At 37.3% G+C, this 15,788-nt stretch overlaps 1 protein-coding gene across 1 annotated transcript in view; it reads right to left on the reverse strand.

Annotated features, from left to right (window-relative positions):
• Positions 1–1,895: 1,895 nt before the first annotated feature.
• The window catches only part of LOC149837839 (signal recognition particle subunit SRP54, chloroplastic-like), a 99,518-nt gene continuing 85,625 nt past the window's right edge, over positions 1,896–15,788 (reverse strand). The window contains exons 13-15 of the mRNA XM_090006217.1: positions 2,997–3,082; positions 2,581–2,706; positions 1,896–2,291 (exon numbers count right to left, since the gene is read on the reverse strand). Of these exons, the coding sequence (XP_089862343.1) occupies positions 2,184–2,291; positions 2,581–2,706; positions 2,997–3,082 (320 nt within the window). The 3' untranslated portion in view covers positions 1,896–2,183. The remainder of the gene's footprint in view (positions 2,292–2,580; positions 2,707–2,996; positions 3,083–15,788) is intronic.

A 15,788-nucleotide genomic window follows, 5' to 3' on the forward strand; every position in this document is an offset into this window, starting at 1 on the left:
ATATATATATATATATATATATATATATATATATATATATATATATAACCTTAAACATAGTAAATCTGATGCCAAATATTAAATCAAACACAAGAAATATACAAAAAAATATCCACATCAACAACCAAACACAAATATGCATGGGGCTATTAAATGATCATATCTATAAAAAAAATCAAAATGAAATATAACAATGTGCATATATATATATATATATATATATATATATATATATATATATATATATATATATATATATATATATATATATATATATATATATATTGTTCGTATGAAACTCAGCTTTCGACCTAAGCAAGAAAGTCGATGAGAATAATAATACTGTAACCTCGTCAAAATGCAACAAAAAAAATTCATGAAACTCGCTGCAGGAGGAGAGGGAAAATGCTTAGGGTTCTAAAGAAAAAATGGTTACAGTTCTTTCCCGAAACAAACAAAAAAGAGAAACAAAAAAATGACTATATATAATTCAGAAAAGCATGCAAAATTACATAGGTTTACATGCCAAAAATTTGTACAGATAGATATATATTTACGAATCTCTTAAAAAAAAGTTACATATTTGAGAGAAAATTCACATATTTGGGAAGAATTTTCGCATATTTGGAAAGAACTTCACATATTTGGAGCAACTTCACATATTTAGAGAAACTTCGCGTATTAAGAGGATATATATGCCCACTTAATTAGATATTTGCGAAGTTTTGATGTTTGAGTTCAAATAGATGTTCACAAATATTATTATGCGAACTTTGTGATGTCCGCAAAAAAAAAATGTGTGGACCTCCTTTTAGGTGAGAGTTTGCAATACTCATTGAGCATAGCGATATATCGCACAAACTTCGTAAGTTTCATACATGCAAAAGGTAAAAAAAGTCTTAATACTCAAGCAACTAAATCTTCTTTAACGTTCAAGCAACTAAATCTTCTTTACCTTTTTCTAGCACAAATACTCTTTCTGAAATAAAACATGTACTAATGCAGTACTCTTGAGCCAATATTTCTGTTAACAAGACGAGTTCATATTTTCTCATAGAAGTAACCAAAGTCATGCGTTATATGTGTTTAATAAGATCTTCTCAATTTTTTTTTGAAAGGCGAGCTGGGGTTAGGCAGACACCTACCAGTTATACAACTATAACTATAGCATTGGGTTTTGAACCTGCAACGTCCCAACACAAGGTGACGTACACTAGCTGCTCCTACCAGACAAGCAGAGCCCCAGTTTGTGCAAACTTCTTACCATGATGAGCCAGATCCTGTCCATCCACACGCAAGGCATAAGCCCGACATGATAATAAGGATAGATCAACCAAGCTCAGGATCAGTCCCTTTTAAGCTGGGTATCAGGTATCAGCTCTATGCCCATGTCAGAGTAGTTCTAATGTGCCAATGTAACACCAATGAATCAACCATAGTTACTGAAAGCTTCTACAAATCCCGATAGCTAGCTTGGAGAGCTTGAAACTGCACCTTTCTTCCAAATCTCAAATATAAAACTGAAGTTCATTGATAATCGGAAATGCAGTCATGTTACAAGGGTTGAACAGTTGTACTTCCTTTTTCAAAGTTATATTTTTATTATAAAACCTACACACATAACGACCATTTTTGGTGAAAAATCTTTACAAGATGCATTCAAGTAAAAACACAGAATTGATCAAACTTTCTGTGTTAGTTCCCATCATTTCTAGTGCCGCTTAATGTTTGCTTCTTCCTATGTTTCCTAATTGCTTCATGCTTCTTTCAATAAAACATTTCTTAAGCATCTTTCTTGCTTCACATGTTGCGAATCTATTCTCGCACCCACTTCTTACTCTGTTACTTGTAGGATCAAGTATAAGATTGCTAGTGTTAATAGAAGGCAACAGCCGTGATGGGATCCAAAACCACTAAAATCATCTTGAAACAGCCAGAGTTACAATTCAAAACAAAATAAATAAATAAACAAAACAATCTAGAACACATTATGATTTAGTAGTTGATTCTCACTTTTATCAATTCAAAATTTGTAACAATAGCTTATAAGGCTTCTATAAAAATTTACCGCTAAATGAAGAACACTAAGAAGAAGATGAATAGGGAACTACCCAGCCTCCCACCTTGCAACGAGATGGAATTCCATCATCAAGAATCAATAAGCCCTTGTCTAAATTTGAGCTTCATGACTTGCTTCCAAAACCACGTGGACTTGGCGTTGTTGCTGTTGAATCCACAAATTGCCTCCTGGATTCTGCTCTCTTCCTTCTTCTGGCCGACCCAGGAGGTGCCTGGCAAAGAGGAAAAGAAAAATATCCAGACTAGTAGGAATTTCTACTCAGAAATATAATGCAAATGTGCATGCGTGCATGCATTTAAGCATTTTTCACCAAAGTAAACCACTAGATGAGCATACTACACTGTGTATAGTATATGATGTCTGTGTGTGTGTGAGTGAGCACATGCATGTGCACATGCATACACGTATGCACTAGCATTTGTGGAGAAGGACAAACACGGGCGGCCACCATATAAACATTTGAGAAATACAACACTATCAAACAAAGAGGATGCACAAACCTTTTGTTCAGCTTTAAGTGCCTCTTCAAGATTGCTCAATGCGGGAATCGATCCACCTTCCATGGCTCCAAGCAAGTTCTTCATACGAACACGCATTTGGAACAGTTGGGCTACCAGTTGGTTCACCTGAGATTAGTGGTCATTAAGATAACAGTGCTTTTGTTAAAAAAAACAAAATCATTTCATAGCTAAAAACAACCATGATGAGTTTAATTAAGATAGCTGGACTGGTTAGAGTGGGACTATCCTAAAAGAGGGGATAAATGTTCAAATCCCATTAGATGCTATCCTGCCTATCCAAAAAAAGGATAAAAACTACATGTCTCACTAAAACTGATATGAAGCTAATCTACTTGGGGCAGGTTAGTGCAACAATATTCAAGAGAAAAGTTGTAAGGTCAAATTCGTAAGAGTACCTGTTGTTCTGTTTTCCCTGATTCAGCTGCAACTCTTTTTCTCCTTTCTGGTGATTCTGCTAACAATTCAGGTTTTTCTCTTTCCTCTGCAGGTTTGCAACAAATAAATGAAAGGCCAAACTCTCTCTCTCTCTCTCTGTCTCTCTCTCTCTTACACGTTTCATTTATAGATGCATTCCACCTATTGGAAAATTTGGCGTTTGACATAACGAAGTTACCAAGAGGTTTTCTTATAGCACCCTTTATAAGACCATTTTATAATTTTTTGGGGCATGTAGAATTTTGGAGTAATATAGGATCTCTGATTCATCACATTCTACTGGGATGTTCAGGGTTCTTATCACATTTCGTGTCCACCATAAGCAAAGTTTCCTGCAAGACTGGAGAATTCAGGTTGTAAATGTAATGAAAGAGGGAAAAACAACACAATAAAATGCCTCTTATGGGCTTACAAGAGCTCAAGAACAAGGACCACTTATGGGTCAATACATAAACACATTCACACAACCCACTAAAGGGCAAAAACACAAGTAAAAAATATAAATATTATTGAGAATCAGGGTGCTTGAGAAAGCATAACCCATCCAAGGAGTAACACCCCTTTATATATACATAAAGGCCCATATATAGTCATTGGGAGCTCCCAACGACTATATGTGGCTTTTTACCAAAAAGCCCAACACAAAATAGTAAAAAACAAAAAACAGAAAAATAAAGAAAAGAAAAAATATAAAATAACCAATGTGCCCCTAATGGGCACAACCTATTACACATCTATGAAAAGACCAAAATATCCTAATGGGTATTACTTATTACATCATATATATATATATATAAACATATTTATATGTATATATATGCATGCATATATACAATTTAATACTCTCTCTAAAACTTACAGTGTGATCACTGAAAGTTTGTCAAGTAAGGCTAAAATCGGGAAGAAGGAATCGCTTTTGTGAAGAAATCAATCAGCTGGAACTCCGATGCTGCATAAGGCAGGATAATAGTCTTCTTAAGGCATTATTCACGAACATAGTGACAATCCATTTCAATATGCTTGGTTCGTTCATGAAATGTGTAATTGCCGGCTATGTAAATGGCACATTTATTGTCACAACATAACCTTGAGGGTGATTGCATATGCACCCCCATGTCTTCTAATAATCTTCTCAACCATACAATTTCAGATGTCGTGATAGTCATGGTGTGATATTCAGTTTCGGTTGACGATAAAGACACCTGCTACTTTTTACATTTTCATGATACCAACGAATCACCTATAAACACACAAAAACCCGTAGTTGAGCATCTATCATTACCTCCCCAGTCAGAGTCAGTACATGCAATTAATTCAAGTAGAAAGGAAAAAGTCAAAAAAAAAAATCCTTTATAAACAAAACTTTGTAAATATCTAATAATGTGCATAACACTCATGTGCACAGTTATAGGTGAATGCTAAAACTGCATGAGAAATGTTAAGTCGGGTGATCATTAAATAAATAAGGGCCCAAATCATCTGTGGATAAGGAGTGGGGTCTTTCAAGGGTGTCCCATCATTAATCTTCATCTTTGCGTTGATAACTTCAGGAGTATCTATCCGCTCTTCATATGTAATGTCACACATAATAATCCCAGTGGTAAACTTGGATTGAGTCAGGAAATAATCACGAGCCGAATATGCTATCTCAATCCCTAAAAAATATCTAAGGAAATCTAGATCTATCATTTCAAAACTTTATTTCAAAATATTTTTGATATAACTAACTCTCTGTTTATCTCCTTTAATAATGATCATATCATCAATATAGATAATAAGAATAACAACACCTGCATCATATTGCTTAACAAACATAATAGTGTCTAAATCTATCATACCAGGCTTTAACAGTCTCTTTTAGACCATACAAAACTTTATGGAAGAACCTTTCATGCTGGAATTTCATATCCTCGTGGGGGATCCATGTATACTTATTTTTTTAATTCACCATTTAAGAAAATTATTTTTGACATCCATCTGATAGATGTATCAAACTATCAATTTCTAATGGCAGCTACAACTATAAGGGTTCTAACAGAGGTCATCCTAGCTACTGGTGCAAAGGTTTCATCGTAATGTATATCATACTCTTGAGCATAACCTTTGACAACTAACTTAGTATTATATCGTTCAAGGGAGTTATCACTCTTGGTTTTAACCTTGTACACCCATCTACAATTTATGTACTTTTTTCCTTTAGGTAAATCTACTATTTGTCATGTGTTAGATTTTTCTAAAGCATAAACTTTCATGTTCATGGCTTCTATTCATTCAGGATGGGTTTTGAATTGTTTATAAGAATTTATTTTAGCTAAGCAGGCTCTATATTAAGGGAAAAAAGACTCATAGGATACAAATCTATCTGAGAGTCTAGATTCCCTAGTGGATCTCCTAAGGGTATCTCTTAAGGGTATTAGATTCTTGTGACTTAATGCTAGAATATTTGTCTAAGGCATTGGGTTGACTATCATTGCCCCTTCTGCTATATTGAAGAATTGGATGGTTACTTCTATTTACATCATGAATTACATCATCAGGAATATTTAGTTGAGGCGCTATATTTAAAATATCAATACTTAAAGAATTTTCCTTATCTTTATGAAGCAATTCAAACAATAAAGAGTAATTACTAGCTTTCTTAGGTACATTTCGATCCAAGAAACTTTCTGTTTTAAAAAAAGTCACATTTCTAGAGATATAAAGTCCATCATTATGAAGATCATAATATTTAAATCTTTTTTTGGGTTTCTTCGTATCCGAGAAAAATACAAGAAATTGCACTAGGGGACAATTTGTTAATTTTGTTGGTAAGAACAAAGCATTTGCATCCAAAAATTCTCAATCTAGAATAATCAGGAAAAGTTTTGTAAAGTTTTTCAAGAAGGGTAATATTGCAAAGCTTGATAGAGGGAATAGGATTTATGAGATAAACAACAATAAGGGCGGCTTCGACCCAAAATTCCTTTGGGACATTTTTTTAAATGAGAAGTGTTCTAGTAGTTTATATGATATGCCTATGTTTTCTTTCTACTAAGCCATTTTGTTGAGGAGTATAAGCACAAGATTTTTTGTGTATAATTTCATTTAGTTCTAAATACTTTTTTAAATCATTTGACATAAAATCTCCCCCTGAATCAAAGCGGGCAATGGTTATATTAGACTTAAATAAATTTTTGACTAAGTTATGAAAGGATTTAAAAATTTTAAATACTTCATTTTTGTGCATAAAAAAATAAATCCATGTGTATCGAGAATAATCATCAACAAAGATTACATAATAAATATAACCACCCTTAGATACAATTGGTGTTGTACCCCATACATCTGAATGTATTAATTCAAGTAATTTATTAGCAAAAAAGGTTCTCTCGAAATGAATGACCTTCATTTTTCCAAGAATACAATAAGTGCAATCAAATTTTTTATTACAAAATTTTCTCAAATGGGGCACATTGGATAATTTAGATATGCTAGGATGACCTAGCCTTTGATGCCATAAAACAATATCAAAATCTTGTACATTGTAACAAAAAGTATTTTTGAGAATTATCAATCGATCCATGTAGTAGAGATCTTCTCTATGGCCTTCCCCAATCTGCATCTGAGACTGAAGATCCTGCACCAAACACTGGTCCGATGAAAAGGAGATTCTATGACCATGATCAGTTATTTGAGAAACGAAATGAATATTGAAATTGAGTTTTGAAACCAATCTAATTTTTAGTATAGAAAATTTTGAAGAATTTTTAAAATCACCAATCCCTGACATGGTTCCAACAGATTTGGAATCTCCATTGGTTTCATTCTTATCCTCGGATAATGCATTTACGCTTGCCGTTCTTCGCTTATCCTTTCCTTCAAATTTGGGCCAATAAGGCTTAATGTGCCCCAGTTTTTCACAGTTATGGCATATAATCTTCTTCCTTACTTTATCATTGTGTTGCCCCCCGAAGTTGGGTCTTGTGAAGTGAGGAGGTTTGTAGGCATTAGTATTGGCACTGGGTCTTTGGACCGCTAACACATCATCTTTAGGTTCCTTGGACTCGATCATGGTCTTCAATCATACTTTGGCCAATACTTCATGAGTTGGAGGCTCATCTTTCTCACAATGAGTGACGGTGACCCTCACATATTCGAATTCGGGTCTAAGGCCTTGCATAAATTGAAAAAATTGCTCTTCTAAGATTTGTTTTTATCTTAGACGAGCATCATTGTGTGTGTCCCAAATAGGCTCTAATTTCTCCATTTTGTCCCAAAGTCTTTTTAAGGATCAATATTACTCACGCACACTTTTGTTACCTTGCGTACACTTATAGATCTTGTTACATATTTCTCATTCATGAGCAACATCTCTTTGTGTATATGTTTGCTTGATAAAAGTTCAAGCCTCATTCTCTCTTTCAAATTTCAAGATATTCTCACATGGCTCCTCACACATGCTTCCCATTAAGAGAGAGAGCACTTTAGCATGACCTGATAGGTATTTTTATAATCCAAGAGAGTTTTATCTCTCTCATTTCCTTTGAGGGTCTCTTCTTTAGATGTACAATCTTCTCCCAGAACAACTTTGGTAAGAATAGGTTGAGGTTCCGAAGTAGAATCATCAACCAAGTGCCACAATTCTTTTCCAACTAGAATTCTCTTTACTGCGGTAGCCCACATGTTGTAGTTGGTCCTATCAAATTTGATGGAAACAACGGTCACAACTTCCTTGTGAGCCATGAAAGCAAAGAGAAAAGAAAAGGGAGATAAGAAAGGAGTTGAGGATGATTGATGGCACGCTTCCTAAAGCAATGAACTGGCGCTCCTTCGATCTTCACGGTCCACCATGCTATCTTTAAATATAAATTACAATCAAAGAGCATCAAAGCTTCGATACCATGTAATGAAAGAAGAAAAACAATACAATAAAATGCCTCTTATGGGCTTAAAGAGCATAAGAACAAGGACCACTTATGGGTAAATAAATACACACATTCACACAACCCAGTAAGGGGAAAAAACACAAGTAAAAAATATAAATATTATTGAGAGGGAGGGTGCTTGAGAAAGCATAACCCATCCAAAGGGTAACACCCCTTTATATACACACAAAGGCCCACATAGTGCCGTTAGGAACTCCCAAGGAGTATATGTGGCTTTTTACAAAAATTCCAACACAAAATAGTAAAATAAAGAAAAGGAAAAATACAAAATGACCAATGTGCCCCTATTGGGCACAACCTATTACACATATGTGAAAAGACCAAAATACCCCTAATGGGTATTACCTATTAAATATATATATATATATATATATATATATATATATATATATATATATATATATATATATATATATATATATATATATATATATATATCATGGTTGCCAGTTGAAGAAGCGGGACCGGGAAGCGAGGTACTTTCAAAATTTTAGGAAGCGGAGAGCGTGGGACCACTTAGGAGCAAATCGGGAATCGTCTCGGAAGCGACCCAGAAAGCGAACCGGAAGCGACCTAGGAAGCGAAGGGGAAGCGAAAAAAATAAAATAAAATAAAAAAATACAAAAAAAAAAATTGAAAAAATGGGGGAAGTGTGGGGGAAGCGCGCTTCCCATTAAAGGGAAGCATGTTTCCCATAAAAGGGAAACACGCTTCCCATTTAAAAAGGGCACTTCCCCGCGCATTTCGAAAGCGCGACGTTCCGCGCTTCCCCACGCATTTCGGAAGCGTGACGTTCTGCGCTTCCGAAGCGCGCTTCCCCACTTACCTAGGCGCTTCTGGTAACTCTGATATATATACAACTTAACAGTAAACAATGGTTAACATGTTTGTAGGCTCAATATGCAACCAATATTCTGATAAAGTAGTGTTTTGGGTCTGGATATCATACCAGACCCGTATCCACCTGTATAGTCATTATGTACCACTTTATATTGTTTTATTTCATTCCGGGTCTGGATATTGTACTAGACCTGGACCCATACTGTACACTCAAAACATATTAATATACCCTCTTTAGGTCACAATTTCACATTAAGGAAATCATGACAACCGCAACCCCTACTCTCATCTTCTTTTCTCTTTCTCACAAAATAGGTTCTGGTGAAGAATCTCACATGGTATCAGAGTCGAGATCCACATAGGGCTTGAAGGGGCTTCCAAAAGGTACGACCAGAGGTTTCTCTTTCGTTTTCTTCATCTCACCTTCTTTCGTTTTCTTCATCTCACCTCCTTTCGTTTTCTTCATGTCAACTTCTTCTCTTTCATTGTTCGGAGGATTCACGTCTCACGTGAATCCCTAAAATCATCACGTCTCACGTGAATCTCTTAAACTACCCTAATTCTTACTACGTTTCACGTGAATTTCCTGTTTCACGTGAATCCCTAAAGTCGACCCATCTTATTCTTCATTTGGGATATTCAGACCTAGTCGTGTTCTTGCACCAAATCTGAACATTTCATCTCTGTGCATTCTCCTTTCACGTGAACCGGAATATTCAGATATGAAATTGCATCAGATCTGAAATATTAAGTTTTTTTGTTCAGATTTTTTTTTTGACAACAGATTTCAATCTGTTTTTATTTCTATCAAGCGTCCCCCACTTTATAGCATATTTCTTCTTGCTGTCACCATCTGCGTTTTGCCTGAAAACACAGTTAGTTCCAAATTTTGTTCAACGTGTGAGAGCTCCTTATTGCGTCAATCACAAACCTTATAAAAAAAAGGGGGGGATGGGAAAATTTTAGGTCTGGTTTCTCTTTAAATCTAACAGTATCTGATCATCAGGTCCTAGAAGGTTGCTCAACTTCAAAAAAAAAAAAGGGGGCCGACCAGCAAACTTCTCTGGCAGTAGACTGGGCACTTCCTGAATAGCCTTGTTTAATTTTTGCATTTCACACTTCGTGAATATCCTTGTTAAATTTTTTATGGATTCTCATTCTTCTCAATTGAATCTTCCTTCGAGTTTCCTCAACCAGCTTGTTTATGAAAAGTTAACCACCTCAAACTTCTTGATTTGAAAGAGACAAATCATTCCCTTTATAAGGAGCCAAGGTCTCTTAGGTCATCTGGATGGAACCACTCCAGTCCCGCTATAATTTGTTACGAGAGAAGAGAAAGATGATAAAGGGGCAACTTCAATTGTGTATGTCAAAAATGCAGAATATCTTAACTGGGAAAGGAAAGACCAATCAGTAGTTGCATACATTACCTCTACATTATCTCAAGAGGTTCTTGTTGCAATTCTCGACAATTGTACAACCCTGTAACTTTGGGAGAAATTGGTTAAGACGTATTCACAAGTTTCACAGGCGAGTATGGTTTTTCTCAAGAGGGAATTTCAGCTATTGAGAAAAGATTCCATGACCATCATGGAATATCTCAACAAGATGAAGACTATCACAGACCAACTTGCAGTTATAGGATGTGCCGTGAGTGACAGTGATATGGTGCAGTAAACTCTGAGTGGATTGGGACCCGACTATAATATGATCGTCACTTCACTATTATGTCTGCCTGCCCTTCCTACTTTTGATGAGTTGAGAGCTAAACTGATTCAGTATGAAATGACTCTGAAGGGATTTTCTCAAGAAACACATGCTCATATAAATTCCCAAGAAGTCTTTGCCACAGGAGTGACTTATGGTCGAGGACGAGGGCAAGGGCGAAATGGACACGGAGGACGTGGATTGCTTCCCACTCCAAATATCTTGACTCATACTCAGGGACAAAGGCCAATCCCCACTTGCTTCCTCTGCAACAAAAGGGGGCATATCAAGGCGAATTATTGGTACAACCCTGAAAATAAAGGAAAGGCTCCACAGACAGAACAGAAAGCAAAGCCCACTAATATCAGAGACAATGGAGAGATTAAAGATTTGTTAATATTTGTCCTCTCAGAATTGAAATTAAAACAGAACGATCAAGGCACATGGTTCGTCAACTCAGGGGCAGCAACTCACCTGACTGGTGATGCAGGTAAACTTTTTAAACCTATCCCTTATTTTGGCAAAAGTAACATTGTCACTGGAGATGGATCCTATCATCCTGTTTCCCATGTTGGAAAATCTGTCATTCCCATGTCACATTCTACTCTTGAACTTACTGATGTACTTCATGCTCCAAATATCAAGAAAAATATTGTCTCTGTTTCCAAGCTTGTTGATGATAATCATGCTTCAGTCGAATTCACTCCCTTCTCTGTGCAGGTCAAGGACCTTCGCACGAGAGAAACATTCGCTGAAGGAAAAAGACGGGGCAATATGTATGTCTTTGAAGAAGCTCCATGTCATCCCGTCCGCCCTATTCATCTGGATTCGAAGTCTTCATTAGAGTCGTGTTCCTTCCCTTCAGCAAATGTTTTTAGTATTTCTGAATGTAATAAGCCTTTCTTATGGCATAGTCGATTAGGACATTGTGGGAGTCATTTTATTGAGAAACTTGTTTCTAATAATCTTATTCCAAAAGAAAGCCTCAACGTGGATGAGAAAAGCCAGAAATGTTCCAGTTGTTCTTTATGCAAAAGTCATGTATTGCCTTTTTCATTCTATTAATAAGAGAGCTTCAAAGCCTTTTGAGATGATATGTTCTGATCAGAGTTACCGGAAGCGCCTAGGGTAAAGAGGAAGCGCGCTTCCCCGAAACGCGCTTCCGAAGCACGAAACGTCGCACTTCCGAAGCGCAAAACGTCGCACTTCCGAAGCGCGAAACGTCGCGCTTTCGAAGCGTGAGGGGAACCGTCCCCCTTTTTTGGGAAGCGTGCTTCCCTTTTATGGGAAGCGCGTTTCCCTTTTATGGGAAACACGCTTCCCATTTATGGGAAGCACGCTTCCCCCTCGCTTCCCCATTTTTTCCATTTTTTTCGCTTCCCCTTCGCTTCCTAGGTTCGCTTCCTAGGTCGCTTCCGAGACGGTTCATAATTTTCTTCTAAGTGGTCCCACGCTTCCCCGCTTCCTACATTTTTGAAAGTGCCTCGCTTCCCGCTCCTGCTTCCCGTATCGCTTCCCGCTCCCGCTTCCTCAACTGGCAACTCTGGTTCTGATGTATGGGGACCTGCCCCAGTTGTCTCTGGATCTGGGAGCATATACTACCTAATCTTTGTTGATAGCTACTCTCGATACACCTGGATATATTTCATAAAAAATAAGTCGGAAGTTTTCCTGTTGTTTCAAAATTTTCTTTCCTTAGTAAAAAATCAATTCTCTGAGTCTATCCAATTCTTTCAATGTGATGGAGGTGGGGAGTTCTCATCTAGTGACTTTATTTATTTTCTTCAAAATAATGGGATAGGAAGAAGGGTGTCCTGCCCACACACACCTCAACAAAATGGGATTGCTGAGCGAAAACACAGGCACATCGTTGAAAGTGCCATGAGTATGCTCCATGATAGTAATCTTCCCATTAATCTGTGGACAAAAGCCTTTCATTCCGCCGTACATGTGATAAATAGATTGCCTATGGTTGTTCTAGAAAATAAGTCTCCTTATTACTGTCTTTTTGGAGCTCATCCTAGTTATTATGATTTGCGTGCATTTGGATGTGTTTGTTATGTGCATATTGATCGGTCCCTAAGAAACAAGTTTCAGGACAAGGCTCAGAAGTGTAGATTTGTGGGATATGCCGACGACTACAAAGGATACAGGTGTTACGATCCCGTCAACAGACGTATCAGAATCTCAAGAAATGTCATCTTTGATGAACACAATTTTGATCACAAAGTTGCCACAATGGATATGTCCTCTACCATGACCGAAGTTTATTATCCTTGGCTGAATTCAGAACTTTTTGCTAGTTCCAATGAAGTCTGCCCTCCAGATTGTGGGCAGCAGGAAAAAGAAATGTCTGAGACTATTGGCACATCGGGATCACAACATTGGGAAGAAATATCATTTGTATCGGGCAGATACAAGGGCATTTACTATGCTAGACAGAGAACGACAACGCCAAATCTTTCAAATCACACCTCAGCAGCTTCACCTACTCCCTCTCATACTCTTGAGGTCAGAAGATCCAATCGCATGCGACATCCTATTGATAGGTGGGTCAACTATAACAATTTCTCTTTGGACTTTCAATTCTTCTTAACTGCTCTGAATAAGGAAGATGAACCTATCATGTACTATCAGGCAACTACTTCCACTAAATGGGTAGAAGCCATGAATGATGAAATGCAAGCCTTACATGAATGTGGAACCTGGGAAATCGTTCCCAGACCACCTGACAAAAATGTTGTTGGATGCAAATGGGTCTACAAAATAAAGTATAAGCCAGATGGAACCATTGAACGATACAAGGCGAGACCGGTTGCAAAAGGATTCACTCAAGAAGCAGGACAAGACTATGATGAGATATTCAGTCCAGTGGTGAGAATGGGAACAATTCGAATTATTCTTTCCTTGGCCGTTGAGCATGGATGGAAGCTGAGTCAGCTTGATGTTAAAAATGCATTTTTGCATGGGGATTTGAAGGAGGAAGTCTATATGGAACAACCACCTGGATATCAAGAACAAAACTGTAAAACCCATGTGTGCAAGCTAAAAAGAGCTATCTATGGCCTAAAACAAGCATCTTGCTCTTGGTTTGACAGCTTCTCCCTTGAGATTCAGAAACATGGATTCTCACGCTCCCTATTGGATCACTCATTATTCATTTTTAGAAGTCAGAATGTGATCACTCTATTGTTAATTTATGTTGATGATATAGTTATCACAGGAAACTCTGAAGATCACATCAAAGAAGTAAAAGATCTCTTAGGTCAGAGATTCAAAATGAAAGATCTCAGAGCCTTGCGCTATTTTCTTGGCGTAGAAGTCGATAGCTAGGCTCATGGCTTGATTCTCACTCAACACAAGTATACGATAGATGTTCTCAACAAGGCAGGTATGAAAGACTGCAAACCTTTAGCCACTCCAAGTGTGCTCCACCACAAATTAAGTGCTCATGATGGAGACCTGTATGAAGACCCCACCAGGTATCGCAGTCTAATAGGAATGTTACAGTATCTCACATTTACTCGACCTGATATTGTTTATTCAGTCAATTAAGTGTCTCAATTCATGCATGCACCACGTACTGGGCATATGGAGGCGGTTAAGAGGATACTCAAATATTTGAAAGGGACCATTGGAGATGGGTTGATATATTCTTCACAGTCGTCTGGCAAGAATGTGCGTGAACTTATTGTATATTGTGACGCAGACTGGGCAGGAGATCCTGATGAGCGAAGGTCTACATCAGGATATTGTGTTTTTATTGGGAGAAACTTAGTCTCTTGGAGTAGTAGAAAACAAAAGGTTGTTGCTAAATCAAGCACTGAAGCTGAGTATAGATCCATGGCTGCCGCTACTGCCGAAGTCACATGGGTCAGGCACTTACTGACTGAAGTGGGAGAAACGATCTCTCCGTCTACCTTGTTGTGTGACAATCAAAGTGCTCTCAATATGTCATTCAATCCAGTACACCACAGTCGCGCTAAGCATATTGAGATCGACCAACATTTTGTGAGACAAAAGGTTGAAGAAAAAGAGATTGAGGCTGAATTTGTTAACACTGAAAGACAAGTTGCAGACATTTTTACCAAGGGCTTGACAAAAGATCGTTTTTGGACGCTTAAAGGCAAGTTGTTCATGGTTCAGAACCATGATCAATTTGAGGGGGGGTGATAAAGTAGTGTTTTGGGTCTGGATATCATACCAGACCCGTATCCACCTGTATAGTCTTTGTGTACCACTTTATATTGTTTTATTTCATTCCGGGTCTAGATATTATACCAAACCCGGACCCATATTGTACACTCAAAACATATTAATATACCCTCTTTAGGTCACGATTTCACATTAAGGAAATCGTGACAGCCGCAGCCCCTACTCTCATCTTCTTTTCTCTTTCTCACAAAACAGGTTCTGGTGAAGAATCTCACATTGCATACCGGTGCACACATGAGTAAGTGTTTATCTTTATGGAGATCCTCCAGAAGTAGAGAACCTGGTTTACTGAAACCTAACAATGTAGTTAACAAGAATCTACATTTTCCTACTTTGTTTTCTCCATTTTTGACAATATTGTGGTCATAGCTATGTCACATGACATGAATATGGCCATGTGTGGTATAACATGCTATATAAGATGGGTACATCAAAATGCCCAACATACCTGTGTGGATGCTGATACTTTAGGGTACTGGTACTGGGAGCTTTTAACTGCTTTCACATATTACATGTACTGCATATCTTAGATAGATATAATACATACATGCATACATATATATATAGGAAAACATAGAGCACAAATTATTATATACGAATAACACTACACATTGTATATGTGGAAGCGCCCAAAAGCACCCACCACCAGCATCCTGAAGTACCATGTTGACACAAGTATACTGGGCATTCAAGTACCAACATCACATAGGGTCACAGGAGCCCTCAGTTCTGCGACACTGGACTGGCAACTTCCAATTCTAGTGAACGATTTTTTTTTGTGATCAAACTAGGATTACATTCTATTGTAACCTGAGCAATTTCATTCAAGAGAAACACTATATGGTTTATATTAGTCACATAGATGGAAAATGATCTTGCAGGTTAAATGAGTTAGTGAACGTAAGGATCTATATACAATTCTAGTAGACTGTTAGGCAATCTCAAACTGCAGAGGGATGCAACACAATATTGACCAAATCAAAGGGGTATGCTATTCAGTGCAAATATCTAGGGAGGAGGCACCAAATGATTTGAAGCAAGAAACCTTTGGTCAAGCAACAACAG

Source organism: Nuphar pumila, chromosome 5, assembly GCF_984573655.1.
Source record: "Nuphar pumila chromosome 5, dmNupPumi1.hap1.1, whole genome shotgun sequence".
NCBI lineage: Eukaryota > Viridiplantae > Streptophyta > Magnoliopsida > Nymphaeales > Nymphaeaceae > Nuphar > Nuphar pumila.